The sequence below is a fragment of the Schistocerca gregaria genome, chromosome 3 (assembly GCF_023897955.1).
Source record: "Schistocerca gregaria isolate iqSchGreg1 chromosome 3, iqSchGreg1.2, whole genome shotgun sequence".
NCBI lineage: Eukaryota > Metazoa > Arthropoda > Insecta > Orthoptera > Acrididae > Schistocerca > Schistocerca gregaria.
The window spans coordinates 287358768-287376371 of record NC_064922.1 but is presented as its reverse complement, the minus strand read 5'-3'; the positions used below and the strand labels follow the sequence as shown (position 1 = coordinate 287376371).

At 45.5% G+C, this 17604-nt stretch overlaps 1 protein-coding gene across 1 annotated transcript in view; it reads left to right on the top strand.

Annotated features, from left to right (window-relative positions):
• LOC126355345 (uncharacterized) overlaps positions 1–17604 on the top strand; it is a 708215-nt gene that overhangs the window by 580902 nt on the left and 109709 nt on the right. Inside the window, exon 22 of the mRNA XM_050005639.1 lies at positions 12423–12682. Coding sequence (XP_049861596.1) covers positions 12423–12682 — 260 coding nt within the window. The remainder of the gene's footprint in view (positions 1–12422; positions 12683–17604) is intronic.

Sequence of the window (17604 nt, the reverse complement as noted above, 5' to 3'; positions counted from 1 at the left end):
TATCAGCATTTAGGATGCCGCGAAGAAAACGACAATATTCCCTCGGGCTTTGCTTCGCAGCGGTTTAGCTGTTTTCCCATTTTTTGGAGGGGTTGGAAGCGGGAGGGAGCTTGCAACACACCCTCTCAATTATTTGCTAGATGTATTCCAATTTCTGCCTTCATCTGCAGTTTTTGTCCTCTACATCATCCTCTAGTACCATGGATGGTATTGCCTGCCGTTTTAACAGACGTCCTATCATCCCGTGCCTTCCTCTTGTCACGAGAATCTTTCCATTCCTTACCAGTCCACCTAATTTTCACCATTCTTCTGTAGCACTGCATCTAAATTGCTTCGATTCTCTTCCGTTCCGGTTTCCCCATAGGTCGTGTCTCACTACCATACAATGCTCGGCTCCAAACGTGCATTCTAGGAAATTTCTTCCTCAAATTAAGGCCTATATTTGATACTAACAGGCGTCTATTGGCCAAGAATGCCCTTTTTGCCAGTGCTAGTCTGATTTTCATGTCCTCCTTGCTCCGTCCGTCATGGGTTATTTTGCTGCCTACGTAACAGAATTCATTAACTACATCTGCTTCGTAATCACCAATCCCGATGTTAGGTTTCTCGCTACTCCGATTTTTGCTACTTCTTATTACTCACCTTTCACGTAAGAGGAAAATCTGTTGCTCTTACACATCAGCACTCTACGCTATCTAGGACAACCTTCATGTGTTCCGACTACTAGGGAACTGACTACCACTGTCCGACCGCGCCCCAGATTCCACTTATCGCGCTCGCGCGCCGACTCAAGACCGCCCGACCAGAAGCAGGAAGCTGCGTGCTGTTGCGGCGCTCCAAAGAACTCAGTGCCAAAGCACAGCCGCTGATTTACGCGTTACACAGCAATACGAAAGTACCTCAAGTGTATCTGCACTGAAAGATACAGAAAATATACGCTGAGGTGACAAACGTCATGGGGTAGCGATGTGCACATATGCATTCGACGGTAGTACTGCGTACAAGAGGTATAAAAGGGCACTACATTGGCGAAGCTGTCAGTTGTACTTAGATGGTTCTGGTGAAAAGGTTTACGAAGTGATAATGGCAACACAACGGTTCAAATGGCTCCAAGAACGATGGATTTGGATTGGATTGGATTGGTTGGGGGAAGAGACCAAACATCGAGGTCATCGATCTCATCGGATTAGGGAAGGAAGTCAGCCTTGCCCTTTCAAAGGAACCATCCCGGCATTTGCCTGGAGCGATTTAGGGAAATCACGGAAAACCTAAATCAGGATGGCCGGACACGGGATTGAAGCGTCGTCCTCCCGAATGCGAGTCCAGTGTGCTAACCACTGCGCCACCTCGCTCGGTGAGAACGATGGGACTTAACATCTGAGGTCATCAGTCGCCTAGACTTAGAACTACTTAAACCGAACTAACCTAAGGACATCACAAACATCCATGCCCGAGGCAGGACAGGAATTAACAGACTTTGAATGGGGAGTGGTAGCTGAAGCTAGACGCATCGGACATTCCATTTCGGAGATCGATAGTGACTTCAATGTTACGAGATCAACAGTGTCAAGAGTGTGGCGAGAATACCATATTTCAGACATTACCTCTCAACACGAACAACACAGTGGCCGACGGCCCTCAATTAACGACTGACAACAGCGATGTTTGCCTAGAGTTGTCAGTGCAAACAGACAAGCCACCCTACATCAAATTATAGCAGAAATCAATGTGGCACGCACGACGAATGCATTCGTTAGGACAGTGCGGCGAGATTTGCCTTCAATGGACTCTGGCAGCAGACGACCGAAGCAAGTGCGTTTGCTAACAACAGGACATCACCTGCAGCGCCTCTTCTGGGTTCGTGGCGATATCGATTGCAACCTAAACGACTAGAAAACCGTAGCAAAGTCCGATAAGTCCCGATTTCAGCTGGTAAGAGTGGATGATAGAGTTCGAATGTGGCGCAGGCCCCACGAAATCATGGATCCAAGTTGTCAACAGCTCACTGTGCAAACTGGTAGTGGCTCCATATTGGTATGGGCTGTGCTTGTATGGAATGGACTGGGTCCTCTGGCCCATCTGAATCGATCATTGGTTGGAAATGGTTATGTTCTGCTACTTGGCCGTTTGAAGCCATTTACGGACTTCGTGTTAGCAAATGACGATAGAATTTTTATAGATGAGAATGCGCCATGTCACCGGGTTACAGTTGTTCGCATCTGGTTTGAAGAACATTCCGAACAATTAAAACGAACGATTTAGCCACCCAGATCTTCCGACATGCACCACATCGAACATTTACGGGGCATAATCGAGAGGTCAGTTAGCGCACGAAATCCTGCACCGACAACCTTCCCAAATTATGGACGGTTACAGTAGCAGCATGGCTCAGTATATCTGCAGGAGACTTCCAATGACTGTTGAGTCCATGCCACGTCGAGTTGCTGCATTACGCCGGGCAAAAGGACATCCAACACCGCCGACCGTTATGGTCGAGTTGTTCTAGGCTCTTCAGTCCGGAACCGCGCAGCTGCTACGGTCGCAGGTTCGAATCCTACCTCGGCCATGGATGTGTGTGATGTCCTTAGGTTACTTAGGTTTCAGTAGTTCTAACTCTAGGGGACTGATGACCTCAGATGTTAAGTCCCATAGTGCTCAGAGCCATTTGAACCATCCCTGGATATTGACGATACCTCCAGAGACACCCGACATTAACGCTGTAACGAAATTAGAATTACACTCCTGGAAATTGAAATAAGAACACCGTGAATTCATTGTCCCAGGAAGGGGAAACTTTATTGACACATTCCTGGGGTCCGATACATCACATGATCACACTGACAGAACCACAGGCACATAGACACAGGCAACAGAGCATGCACAATGTCGGCACTAGTACAGTGTATATCCACCTTTCGCAGCAATGCAGGCTGCTATTCTCCCATGGAGACGGTCGTAGAAATGCTGGATGTAGTCCTGTGGAACGGCTTGCCATGCCATTTCCACCTGGCGCCTCAGTTGGACCAGTGTTCGTGCTGGACGTGCAGACCGCGTGAGACGACGCTTCATCCAGTCCCAAACATGCTCAATGGGGGCACAGATCCGGAGATCTTGCTGGCCAGGGTAGTTGACTTACATCTTCTAGAGCACGTTGGGTGGCACGGGATACATGCGGACGTGCATTGTCATGTTGGAACAGCAAGTTCCCTTGCCGGTCTAGGAATGGTAGAACGATGGGTTCGATGACGGTTTGGATGTACCGTGCACTATTCAGTGTCCCCTCGACGAGGTGTACGGCCAGTGTAGGAGATCGTTCCCCACACCATGATGCCGGGTGTTGGCCCTGTGTGCCTCGGTCGTATGCAGTCCTGATTGTGGCGCTCACCTGCACGGCGTCAAACACGCATACGACCATCATTGGCACCAAGGCAGAAGCGACTCTCATCGCTGAAGACGACACGTCTCCATTCGTCCCTCCATTCACGCCTGTCGCGACACCACTGGAGGCGGGCTGCACGATGTTGGGGCGTGAGCGGAAGACGGCCTAACTGTGTGCGGGACCGTAGCCCAGCTTCATGGAGACGATTTCGAATGGTCCTCGCCGATACCCCAGTGTCCCTAATTTGTTGGGAAGTGGCGGTGCGGTCCCCTACGGCACTGCGTAGGATCCTACGGTCTTGGCGTGCATCCGTGCGTCGCTGCGGTCCGGTCCCAGGTCGACGGGCACGTGCACCTTCCGCCGACCACTGGCGACAACATCGATGTACTGTGGAGACCTCACGCCCCACGTGTTGAGCAATTCGGCGGTACGTCCACCCGGCCTCCCGCATGCCCACTATACGCCCTCGCTCAAAGTCCGTCAACTGCACATACGGTTCACGTCCACGCTGTCGCAGCATGCTACCAGTGCTAGAGACTGCGATGGAGCTCCGTATGCCACGGCAAACTGGCTGACACTGACGGCGGCGGTGCACAAATGCTGCGCAGCTAGCCCCATTCGAGGGCCAACAGCGCGGTTCCTGGTGTGTCCGCTGTGCCGTGCGTGTGATCATTGCTTGTACAGCCCTCTCGCAGTGTCCGGAGCAAATATGGTGGGTCTGACACACCGGTGTCAATGTGTTCTTTTTTCCATTTCCAGGAGTGTATATATTAACACCTTCAGCTGCTGACGGGCGTTGATGTATATCAACGGGGACAAGTGAAAATGTGTGCCCCGACCGAGACTCGAACCCGGGATCTCCTGCTTATATGGTGGACGCTCTATCCATCTGAGCCACCGAGGACACAGAGGATAGTGCGACTTCAGGGACTATCTCGCGCACGCCTCCCGCGAGACCGATATTCTCACCTTGTATGTCCACACACTACATTCGTAGTGTCCCTACCCAACACACTCATCACTCGTGAAAGACATGCTTACCCGTAAGAGTTCGGGTAATATGTGTGCATCCCAACAAAAGAAGAAAGTCATGGCCGGTATTGCCAGAACCATATACTTATATGGATATTCTGTCCGAACGGACACCATCTCCAATAAGTATATTAACGCTATAGGTCTGCGACGCCAGTGTCTGAGGCTTCCTTTGTCTACATGGAGTATGGAAATAATATCAGTTTAAGAGACAAATAATAACAATAATTACGAAATTTGAAGAGGCATCTGTAGTATTCGTGAGTGACACAACCATATTCTTGGAGAAATGCAGAATCCCGCCAGTAATGCAGAACATATAGCCAACGTCATTCACATGAAGAAGTTTAAAACAGTACCAAACATCGTTTATCACTACAGTAATAATAATTAACAACGAGTCGATCCTGGCTGTCTAGAGGTAAAGCGCGTGTCTCGAAACTGAAAGGTCACGGGGGTCTAACACCAGTCGGACCACGGTATATTTCAGTCTGCCATTAAACTGGCCTTCACCTCTCAAAGATGGAAGATTTGCCAGGAACGGCTCGTGGTTCGGATTCCACGTCAAACTGCAGGTTCCCTTTCCCCTGTAGAATTACTGGAGAAGGTTACGGACATGCAAGTCGACAATGTTACAAGATCATTTAGTAATCGCGAAAGCGTTAAGGGGATGATAGATAAACCCCTGTGCAACACTCTGCAAGAGAGACGCTCAGTAGCTCGGTACGGGCTTTTGTTGAAGTTTCGAGAACATACCTTCACCGAGGTGTCAAGCAATATATTGCTCCCTCCCACGTACATCTTGCGAAGAGACCATGAGGATAAAATCAGAGAGATTAGAGCCCACACAGAGGCATACCGACAATCTTTCTTACCACGAACAATACGAGACTGGAATAGAAGGGAGAACCGATAGAGGTACTCAAGGTACCCTCCACCAGACACCGTCAGATGGCTTGCGGAGTATGGATGTAGATGTGGTATCCATTTGAAAGGCTCGCAACAGGCTGTTGAACAAGTCAGAATTATTATTATAATTCATAACTTTACAAAGTATCTTTGCTTGCTGAAATACGCTAGACTGACGAAAGAAAATACTACGACCACCGCTACGGTCGCAGGTTCGAATCCTGCCTCGGGCATGGATGTGTGTGATGTCCATAGGTTAGTTAGGTTTAACTAGTTCTAAGTTCTAGGGGACTAATGACCTCAGAATTTGAGTCCTATAGTGCTCAGAGCCATTTGAACCTTACACACTACTTAACCTAAATTATTCTAAGGACAAACACACACACCCATGCCCGAGGGAGGACTCGAACCTCCGCCGGGATCAGCCGCACAGTCCATGACTGCAGTGCCACAGACCGCTCGACTAATCCCGCGCGGTTCATAAACAAAATTACGAAAGATCTGGCAATGGGTTTTGAAGAAATGTGGAAAACGGAAAAGGTTGCAGAGGAGTTGAAAGTCGTGAAAATATGAAGTGTGTTCGAAAGAAAAGGTACAAAATAAAACCGTGGATGTAATTGTTTATTCAAGAGTGATCACCAGAAGCCTGAGCACAACTACCTCACTGTTCCACGAGCTGAAAGATTCCCCATTCCCAGAATCCCTGTGGCTGTGACAGGAGCCAGTCCTCCACTTTGTCCTTCAGTTCGTCCTCCGAGTTGAAATGCTTCCCTCTGAGACATTCTTTTAGCGGACCAAACACGTAGAAGTCGCAGGGCGACGTGTCCGGACCTTAGGTTGGATACTCAAGCTGTTGGCACCTGAACTTGGCCATTTTGTTTTGTGTGACCTTGGAGACGTATTGACGTACGTTGTCGTGGAGCAGAATCACCCCTCCGTGAACATCCCAGGCCGTTTGCTCCTGATGGAATCCGAAGGCTACGCAGTGTCTCACAGTACATCACTGTTAATTGTTGATTCGTGCTCCAGGTATCCAATGAGTATCGGACGTCGAAAAAGACGGAGAGCATTTCCTTGCCTACTGAGGACACGGCTTTGAAGCTTTTATTGGGAGGTGACAACGCTACATTCTCATCCCTAAGTGTCCCACTGCGTTGTCCCAAACCGGCATATGCAAATTTGAACCGATTTGGTAGTTACGTCGTTTCGTACTTCTTCATTTGAACAATCCTTATACGTCCTCCTCATAAGAAAGGCGGCAATACAAGCATAAGTAATTACAGGAAACTACTTCTATAAATATTTTCAAAAATTCTGTTGGAGTGAATTGAAAACACTCACCACCGGCTATTAAAAGAATGTCAAGGAGGCCGCAGAAAAGGCTGACCTACTACTACTATTGCGTTCATCTTCCGAGAAGTCTGTACTAGTAAATTCTGATACACTGAAGGATGAATTCCTCTAGGCTGGTGAATAGCTGTTAGTGAATTTTTGGAGAACAAATATGTTGTGCCCTACTTCATTGCAATAATATTCTATACTTGTTTTGGCGGGGCGTTTAGTATGCTGTTAGTGTAGACGCATCTGATTTTCTTCGCACCGCTGTTTAACGGTATTTTATCTGTAGACGAAAACGTTATGATGCTCGTACAGAAAAATATCAGCGTCCAAACTGAAATGAAAGAAATGAAATGATCGTATGGCACTGATGAACGGGAGTCTCCCCCCTGCGGAAGTTCATCCATCGAATTACAACTCTTCTCAGCTGATGCCACACTGGGTGACTTGCGTATCGATGGTGAGTAAATGATGATGACAACAACACGACACTCGGTCCTCCAGGGGAGAAAATCTCCGTTCCGGCCGGGAATCGAACACGGGCACGCTGCATGGTAGCCAGACGTGAAGACCATTCAGATGAAGGCGGGTATGACCAAGCTATTTCCATGGTGGGTAAAACATACAATTGTCTAAAATGTCCACCACTTTACCATTAACGAAAAATAATGTTTGGAACCGAACGAGAGATACCATCCCCAGAGCAGTTTTCTGTCTCCACTAAATTTTCTTGGAAGGATCTGTTGGGTTTGGCTTTCTGCTGACAGTCAGGTCGTTAGAGACAGATTACAGTCACAGGGTGGGAAAGGATGTGGAAAGAATGGGCCGCGTCGTTTCCAAACAACTCATTCCGCTATCTACCTTATGTGGTCTATGCAAACCGTGGAACCCCCAAACCTGGAATACTGGAACGAGAAATGAAGTCCCAATTTAGCGAATGCGAGACCAGAGTCTGAACCACTGCGTCACCTCGGTTGGTCCCGCTGAACTTGACTTTTGCACCAGTCGTCCAATATCAGTCGCTAGGAGTCAAACAGACGCACAGAAGCCCATCTGAGAGCCATATCATCCAACGTAACTCTTCTTTTACCGCTCAGCACTTAACAGCCCTCTTGGTATTCTTCGAGAGGAGATGGTTATGTCGGCACCGGCTTTCACCCTCTCTCTTCCCTCATCATCTCCAACAAGAGCATGAAACTACACTACACTACACACACACCGTTACAGTCATCTATAGTTAACAGGTACACTTACTCACATAACTCTCATACTTCGCGAAGGACAAATGTCTGCGGCCACGGAGGATAGCGTTTCCAGATAGGTGGCTGAACCTGCCCTTCAGCGTCTCCCAACCGTTCATGACATACAGTTTTACTTTACTGTCCAACAGACCAAAGATGGCTTTGTTTGCACTACTGCTCAAATGGTTCAAATGGCTCTGAGCACTATGGGACTTAACTTCTGAGGTCATCAGTCTCGTAGAACTTAGAACTACTTAAACCTAACTAACCTAAGGACATCACACACATCCATGCGCGAGGCAGGATTCGAATTTGCGACCGTAGCGGTCGCGCGGTTCCAGACTGTAGCGCCTAGAACTGCTCGGCCACTCCGGGAGGCTTCACTACTGTAAGCGACCTATTACATCCGTTCATATAGTCAGCGATTCCTGGGCAGCATGGTAACAGGGAAAACCCAGTTCTGTAGTCATCTTGACTGGCCATACTGCCCCTGACGTCTGTCTGTAGTTCGTCAATAACGGAAGTATCCCGCGGTAGTTGACAAGCGTTTCAGCTGTTTTCCTCCTACAGTACCATCCGACAGTACCAGGTTCTGTTTCAAGCGTAGTGGATTACTCCCAAGATTCAGTGATTTCTTAATTTTTTTTTTCATTTCACAGTGATGTCGCTGTCACTGGGTCGTAGATAAATCTCTCTTTCTTGGCCCGTCTCCAATCGTATCCGCTCTAAGATCGCCCCCATTCTCTCCGTCGACTCATTTTTATACCATCTGCTTCATGGTCTGAAGCCTTATACAGGAAGTGCATTGTGATTTCTGGAGACTTTCGAGGGTATCTTATAGTAGGGACGAGTAGGCAGATGTTGAGGACGTTCCAAAGAGTCAACCAGTTTTACATTACGGTAACTTTTAAATTAATGGAGATAGAAACTTGGGGTTAATTTTAACTTAGGCATTGAACCTAAAGGTGGACCTTGTGCGCAAGTTACAAGTTGGTCGTTCATGTGGGTCCCAACAGAGATCCCCATTGAGTAGCTCGCCCGCTCGCTACCCTGTTTGCATCGAATCCAGATGGCAATAACACAGCAACAAAGGGCATTTGGCATACTCCTTTTCCACAGGCGCAATTCAGTTATAATTGTGCGGCGTGTTTTCGCTAAGAGTCCGCTTCTCCTAGAGCGTAAGGCATAGGGGGTGTACCGCTCTAGAATTCCACCATTGGCCTCCAAGGTCTCCTGGTCTGATGGTATGTGATTTTTTGTGTTTGTTTAAAAGAACTTCACTTTGTGCCTCCCCTTCTAAAATCTGTGGGTTAACTATGGGTCTGCATAGCTCATGGTGTACGGAGAGAGTTGGAAGAATACAGTTAGTTCTTGTACGGTGTATGCGGCAGTACATCCCAATAGACGTCAACCATCAGGGTAGTTATTTATCAACCTATTCAACGAGTTAAACACGTAGACAACGCAGCAGAAGGAAACAAGTGACGACAGAAGAGGGGAAATTAATGTCCTTGCTGGTGTTGCAGTTAATCAGCACGTTAGCTCCCGTGCAATCCCACAAGGAAGTGCCACAAGTCATGCAAGTGTCCTATGCATTCATCATCGACAAAGGTTCCGTCCATATCACATCTCTTTCAATCAAGAGCTGCATTCAAACGATTACGTCAATCGTGTTAACTTCCGTACAGGGGCATTAAGGCACGATACTCCAGACGTATCATGTACCTTGTTTAGTAGTGAAGCCATGTTCACGAATCATTGCCGGGTAAACCGCCGAAACATGTACTATTGTTCTGTTGACAACTCCCGTTCGCTCCGCCGGGTGGAAAGTCAGCGTCCATTGTGTGTGAAGTGCGGTGTGGGATAGTGAACCATCAGCTCATAGACACGTTTTTTATAGTTGAAACACTGAACGAGCACAAGTATCGCAGCCTCCTAACAGATCGTATTCCACGGATGCCGAAAGACGTTTCTCTGAAGGCTAGGAGAAACCTTGGTACCAACGGGACGGCTGTCCAGCCCATAGTGCACGAAGTAATACAGTATGTCTTCACGAATTATTTACATCTGGGTGGATTGGACGCAGAAGACCTATACCTCGGCCGGCCTGTTCCCCGGGTTTGACGCCTGCACACTTTTTCCTGTGGGGAAAGTTGAAAAACGCTGTCTACAACGACATACCAACCACAGCCGACGATATGCAACGACGTATTATTGCAGCCCGCTCGGACATCTCCTCAGAAATGCTAGCACGTGTGTAGCAGTCGTTCCATACCATACAGGAAGCGTGTATTGCCGCTGCCGGTGGCCATTTTGAGCACAAACTGTATGGTAAATTGCCTCGTTACTGGCCAGAGTCCACACAATGAGTGTATGCACTTGTGTTGTTCTTTAATGTGGCAACTTTTCAAAATTCGGTATCTCGTAAATGACTCACACTAGAATTCTGCAACGAACACTGCTGATAGTCTAATCTACCCCACTTTTAGTTTGTTAACTTCAATAGGCTTTGTTCCAGCTTAAAAGTGTATGTTTGTATAATAAATACGCTTTCTAAGTATTATTAGAATGTGTTGATTGTCTAACAGTACGAGCCCCTGATTACCAAGCCATTCTGTGAAAATCCTACAGCAACAGCAGGTTCCATTTCTGCAAGGCTTACGCTGTAAGTTTTAGGTGATTCATCCTCTATTCCTTTGTGAACCCGGATGGTTCTTCTGAAAATCCTACATGTTGGTTAAAATTTATGTTTCTGTCTTCGTTCATTCATGCAGAAGATATAGTTTTTTGAAACTGCAGGAATCTTTCTGACACGCCCTATACCTTCGTATACCCTTTTCCGTCAATAAAATGACTGGAGTATATGTCCAGCACTACGTAGTGGCTTCTTTTGTTTCAGTGATTCTCTAGTAGTGATAGTACGGAATACAAACGTAAACAGTATAGTGCCGCTTCATGCTCCTTTTCACTCGACCTGTTAGCTACTCAGATTACTACCTTCAGTATCAAAAGCACGACAAACGGGTTTTCAGCAAGTGTGCTTCCCCCAATAGAATCTTCAGAACAACGAATGCCGCCTTCAGTCGTACAAGACAAGACACTGAGGTACCGACACTGCCAGATATCTGGTTCTGTGCTACAGCTGTGAAATATTGAAAGATTAATACCAGGGGTACCGGTATGAAATGAGCGTTAAGATACAAATGTGTCGATAGGGAACATTTGTTGCGAACGAGCCTTAATTTTTTTTGTTTCCTTGGTATGACATCTGTCAAAGATATTTAGTATACATCAAGTCATGGAACAAACATCATATGTTTTGACCGTGTTAACAATGTCAAATTTTGTACCAGAAAGTGATGATTTGCGGAAAGCATTAATTTTTTGTTTTCATTTGAAAAACAGTGCTGCAGAGTCGCATCGAATGCTTGTCGAGGCATATAGTGAACATACTCTATCAGAAGCAACATGCAAAAGGTGGTTTCAACGGTTCATAAATAATGATTTCTATGTAAGAAATGAAGAACGTGGAAGACCACAAAAAAGTTACGAAGACGCCGAATTGCTAGCAATATTGGATGAAGATGATACTTTAAGCCAGAAGCAAATGGCAGCAATGCTAAATGTTGCACATCAAACAATTTCTGACCGTTTGAAAGCTATGAGAAAGATCCAAAAGTGTGGAAAATGGGTGCCACATGAATTGAATGAAAGACAGATGGAAAACCGGAAAATAATTTGTCAAATTTTGCTTCAAAGACATTTTGCATCGAATGGTTACTGGCGATGAAAAATGGATTTATTTTAAGAATTTTAAAGGGGAAAAATCGTGGGTTAATCCGGGACAACCATCAACATGCAAAACCAGATCGATTCGGCAAGAAGACAATGCTCTGTGTTTGGTGGGATCAGAAAGGTGTGGTGTGTCATGAGCTAAAACCCGGTGAAACTGTCAATACTAATCGCTACAGACAACAAATGATCAATTTGAACTATGCATTGTTCTAAAAAAGACCAGAATGGGCCAGAAGACATGGCAAAGTAATTTTTTTACACGACAATGCACACAAAGGAAAACTTATTCAGGATACAATCAAAACACTTGGCTGGGAGCTGTTACCCCACCCGCCGGTTTCACCAGACTTGGCCCCTTCCGACTACCATTTGTTTTCGTCAATGGGACACGCATTGGCTGAGGAACACTTCGATTCCTACGAAGAAGTCGAAAAGTGGGTGTCTGATTGATTTGCTTCAAAAAGACGAACATTTCTCTGGGGCGTGGTGTCCAAATTGCCAGTAAGGTGATCAAAATGTATAGAAAGCTATGGTCAGTACATTGAATATTTTTTTTTTACTTTTCAATTCAAAATTAGTGTTTCATTTTCACAAAAAAACCCTCATTTTATACCGGTACACCTGGTAAACTACACTCCTTTAATAGACTGCACTCTACACAGTTAGAGTAGGCGGCAGTAATAGTTGTAGGGCAGTGTGAGCGAGCCTGACGTATCTTCGATTTCCAGGAACGCCTTCACCTCGTAAGAAGCGCAACAACTCGACGCCGACCAAGAAGAACGCGGCGGAGAAGAAGCAGATCCTGCAGCAGCTGATCAACCAGCAGCCGTCCCGCAAGGTGAGCATCGGGGAGCTGATCCAGCTGAGCGAGCGCAAAGCCCAGGAGCAGCAGCAGCAGGCGGGCGCCAGAGAGGCCGAGACCGCCTTCGGCAGCACGGAGGGCACCCCTGACTCCGGCGCCATCATGGACGCCAAGCTGGAGAAGAAGGTGAGCGCTCCTGCAGCCGCTCCTATAGTCCTAATCCTGGTAGCCACCACAATTAGAACCGTAAAAGTACGGAACAAATTTTGTATCGTATTGTATTGTCGCTAGACATACCTTTTACATACGAGGTGTGGCAATAATGAGACTGATTTTCTTTGCAAGATGAGGACACCCTGCAGGCTTGCATAGGCACAATATCTTTGACCTTGGTCTATATGCTGCTTTTAGTCCAAGCCACAGGAAAACAAGAAAAGAGAAGCGCAACTCCCGTGTTAAAATAAAGCAACACTGACCGATAGAAGCGCCTCTAGTGGTACGGAGATGAACTAAAAAAAGGATAAACATTGCAGGTTGCATCCCTCCTAGCTTATGTTCGCTGTGTGTTTTTCCTTTGTTTTAATTTTATCTCAGTTTTCTGGGCGTGCTATGTAATTATTTTGGCTAGCATCATAATAAAACAATTTAAACACAGCTATAGCTCACTGCAATACAGCAGTGACAACCTGTTATTCACGAATATTTGTAGTCCAATTTAGCTGCAACGATTTTATTTAGCTTGAGCTATTTTAGAAGCTTGTTTCGACCAGGTGATCATTGTAGGCAAAATCACCCCTTCCTTCCGCCTTTTCGAATTCTATATCACCATCTATCGCCGTCCTATCGCCCTCACCCCCCACCCTTATGTACCTTGGCATCATCCTCGACTGTTGCCTCTCCTGGGCCCCCCATCTCCGGACAATCCAAGCCAAGGCACGCTCCCGGCTACGTCTCCTCAAGCTCTTTTCTGGCCGTACATGGGGTCTGGACCCCTCCACCATCCTCCACACCTATAAATCCCTCATCTCCCCTTCCTCTGCTACACCCATCCTGCTTGGATCGCCGCCCTTCCTACCTTTTACAAATTCCTTCAAATCCTTGAATGCCATGCCCTTCGCGTCGCCTGTCGTATCTGTCTCCCCTCCCTCATGCAGATCCTGTAAATCTTATTCCGTTCCCCCACCTCCTCCTCTTCCTCGATCGGATATGTATCCTATACACCTCCTGTAAACTAGATCCCCCTCACCCACTTGTCTCTCACAACCTCTCCCACCCCCGTCTGCTGCCGCACCTGTATTTCCATGTCCCACCTGCTCTCCATCTCTTCACCCCCCCTTACCCTTTCCCAAGGTGGCTTCACCCAGCTCCCCCTCCCTGATGATGCTACCTACATCTACCCCTCCTATCAACTTTGATCCTCCCCTCCCACTTCATGTGTTTTTTTCCTTAGGGCACCCTCTCTCCATTCTCCCCACTCCTCTCCCGGGCTTCCCCTACCCCATACCTCCATTCCTCCTACCATCTCCTCTGCCATTGGCATCTTTGTTCTCTTCTCTCCCCCCCCCCCCCTTCTTCCCCTCTCGGCAGATCCCGGGACTCGCACACGCTAAGTGGACATTCGCGTGCTGGAGATCATCGCCATCAGTTTCTCATGTGTGTGTCATCGTGCTTGTGGTTTAGTGTTCTTTGCCATCACGCACTTTGTTCACCTGTACAATCTACGTTGTCAGTGTTTCTGAGCAGCGCCGACAGTTTTTTTAGTGTGTTTTTTCGTCTACTCTGAACGACTTCGTGTTATTTGTTTCTGTGTCTACTGTTTTTTGCCCGTCACTTTGTTCAGTATCTTATGTGTCTTCCTTGTATTTACTTTGTGCAACTTGTGGCTGAAGAGCAGCGTAGTATGCTGCTGCAAGCCTACCTTATACAAAGGTGCTTCTATGATCTTTTCTTGAGCAGCAACTGTCAGGCGCAAACATCAAGAATAGACTTGCAAACTGACACACTTATATTGATTTCTATCAACACATAAGAGCTCCAGGACGTTTTGTGCGTCATAAAAACTAGACGCAACACTTGAAATTGACAGTAAGTCGAAACAAGCTTGTAGTCTAATTAACTGTTACAAGCTAAATAAAAATTGTTGCAGATAAAATGGACCACAAATATTCCTGAATAATGTCATACTTTGACATCTTATAAGCTGTGGGGTCAATGGAAGAAAAAAACTACTATTAAGAGAATAATCGGCAGTTAAGGAGGTTCAGTTAAGAAATCTTTGTCACAGTGTTAATGAATGAAGAACTCTAAAATTTGTTACAACTATGTTTCAGGACTGTAATTCCTGAGTAATTGCCCAGGAAACGTGCACTACTGACCATTAATTTCTTAAAAAAGTTCCTACATCTTACAACTGCAAACGCTGCAACACAAAAAAGAAGACATTATTATGTACCAAAAATAAAAACAGTGAAATGAAAACAAAATTTCGTTTTTATTTGTTAAGCACACAATAAAAATGTCACCATGAGCAACAGTTTCGCCTGATTTACTACTGATATTAACAATTTCACATGGAACAACTGCCACATATTTTGACAACTCACCCCTGTTTAGCCTATGCCTAGAGTTATTCATAAAATCTTCCTCGAAAAAATGATCTTCACAAACAAAATAAGTAGCACAATTCACATCAGGTCACAGTTTACAAACACTTTTCCGCTTCAGAAGCAATCTTTGAAGTAGTTTTGGAAACCTGTTGACTTGCTTGTTCCTAACTTTCTCCGTTGAACCGACGTAATATCCAGATGAACAGCCAGGGAATTTACAGGAGTATTTCTACGTCAATTTGTTGTGTTGAATATTCTGAAAAACATAAAATTCTTCATCAAATAAAACTACTACTGACATATCAAAGTTATTTAAGTAAGTAAGCAGAAATCATACAGCTTCATTCACGACAGAAGAGAATACATTTCATTTATACGCTACGAGATTATTTACTAAAAATTAAATATCTTAACTTAGGATTAATTGCGGACATTTTTTCTGCAGGAAACCTCTTCAGTTCCACAGTGAACTTTATGAAATTTAAAGTAATAAACCTGTTTATAATGGAGATGAGTAGTATGTAAATATGAAACATGTACAAAGACGACTGTAACCGTGGACTTCAGTACAGAGAAAGACAATATAATATCACTAACCGCCATTGGACAGTTCTCATTGGTCAGTTGCAGCTTCGTTTGACCCATAGCGCCTCTAGTAGTCTGGAAGGAACTACCTGGCTTGTTGCCTCTTCTCCCATATAGCTTTCACCCCCGTGATCCAAGCGGCACATCGATGCAACTGCTCAGTCGTGAGTTGTGCTGTAATAAGTTAACACGTGTTTGTTTCTCGTCACGGAAATGGAATCGCATAATATTGCTCAACGGTATGCCATTTCTTTTTGCGTTAAATGTGGTGAAAACGCGACGACAACTTACGGTAAGCTTCAGAAAGCTTTGGGAGAGGAGGTTATGTCAAAAGCTCAAGTTTTTCGTTGGAATAAAATGTTTAGTGAAGGCAGAACGAATATGGAAGATGAAGACCGCAGTGGACGACCATCAACCTCACGGACGGATGTCAACTTGGCCAGGGTGTGTGAACTCGTACGATCTGATCGAAAATTATCCGTGCAAATGATTGTAGAAGAACTGAACATCAATCGAGAAACAGTTCGTCTAGTAATAACTGAAGATCTTGGTATGAGAAATATTTGTGCAAAAATGGTCCCCAAGAGTCTAACACCACAACAGCGAGAAACACGGAAAAATGTGGCAGCCGATCTGTTAGAGCAAACGGAAATCAATCCAGAATTGTTGAGCCGTGTTATCACTGGTGACGAAAGTTGGTTTTTTTCAGTATGATCCATAGAAAAAACGCCAAAGTTCGCAATGGTGCCAAAAGGGATCACCCAGACCAAAGAAAGCTCTCACGTCAAAGGCAAAAGTGAAATGCATGCTTGTGTGCTTCTATGATTCCAAGGGAATTGTTCATAAAGGGTGGGTGTGTCCTGGACGAACAGTTAACCAATATTACTACAGTGAAATTTTAGAAAGACTTCGTAAAAGAGTTCTTCGTGTCCGTGCCAACATTGTTGGTAATTGGATTCTGCATCGCGATAATGCGGAATCCCATATTACTCTGTCAGTACAGCAATTTTTAACCTCAAAACAAATTTCAGTTCTACTACAGCAGCCTTATTCACCAGATATCGCTCCGTGCGACTTTTTTCTATTTCCAAGAGTCAAAACGGCGGTCAAGGGACATCATTTTCAAACAACACAAGATGCCCAAAAAGCTGTGACGAGGGTCTTGGAGGATATTATAGATGAGTTCCAGAAATGTTACCATCAATGGCAGAAGCGCTGGAAAAAGTGTGTACAATCAGAAGGGAACTACTTTGAAGAAGACAACACTAAACTTGACTAAAACTATAAGCAACATTTTTTTCACATCAGTCTCATTACTTTACTGTCGCACCTCGTAGTACACTTATTCATTACTCGTTACTGGGCCACATCTTCGTTTTCTTGTGTACAGCGTGTTTCAGAAGTACACGGAGAAACTTTGACGAGATGTAGAAGGTGTCTTCAGGAACAAGATGAGGATAGGAACCCATGTCCAACTCTCAAATCTTAGAAATAACAGCACCATTACATGTATTCCACTGCGAGAGGTAGCAGAATGATTTTCCCATTTAACTTTCGACTCATTTGTTTCCGAACCAGGTCCCCTTAAATTTATACATTTATCCTTCTCCATCATATCTGAAAGTTTGTAACCTCATCACGGAATCACAGTATGTGTACATACGTACACAGGCACCGGCGACTGTAACTTCGACACACCGTAGTCTCTTCGGATGACGTATCCGGACGTCGGTTCCTATCGTCATTTTGTTCCTCAAGACATCTATTGCATACCCTCGATGTTTGTCGGTACAAATTTCAAACACACGTAAATACATATATAAATTTAAGTTCCCTACTGCGGTTTCTGTCTGTAGGCTCAGGATAATCTCAGGAACTACTGTAGAGGTTTTGATACTCTTTTCACTAATACACTGA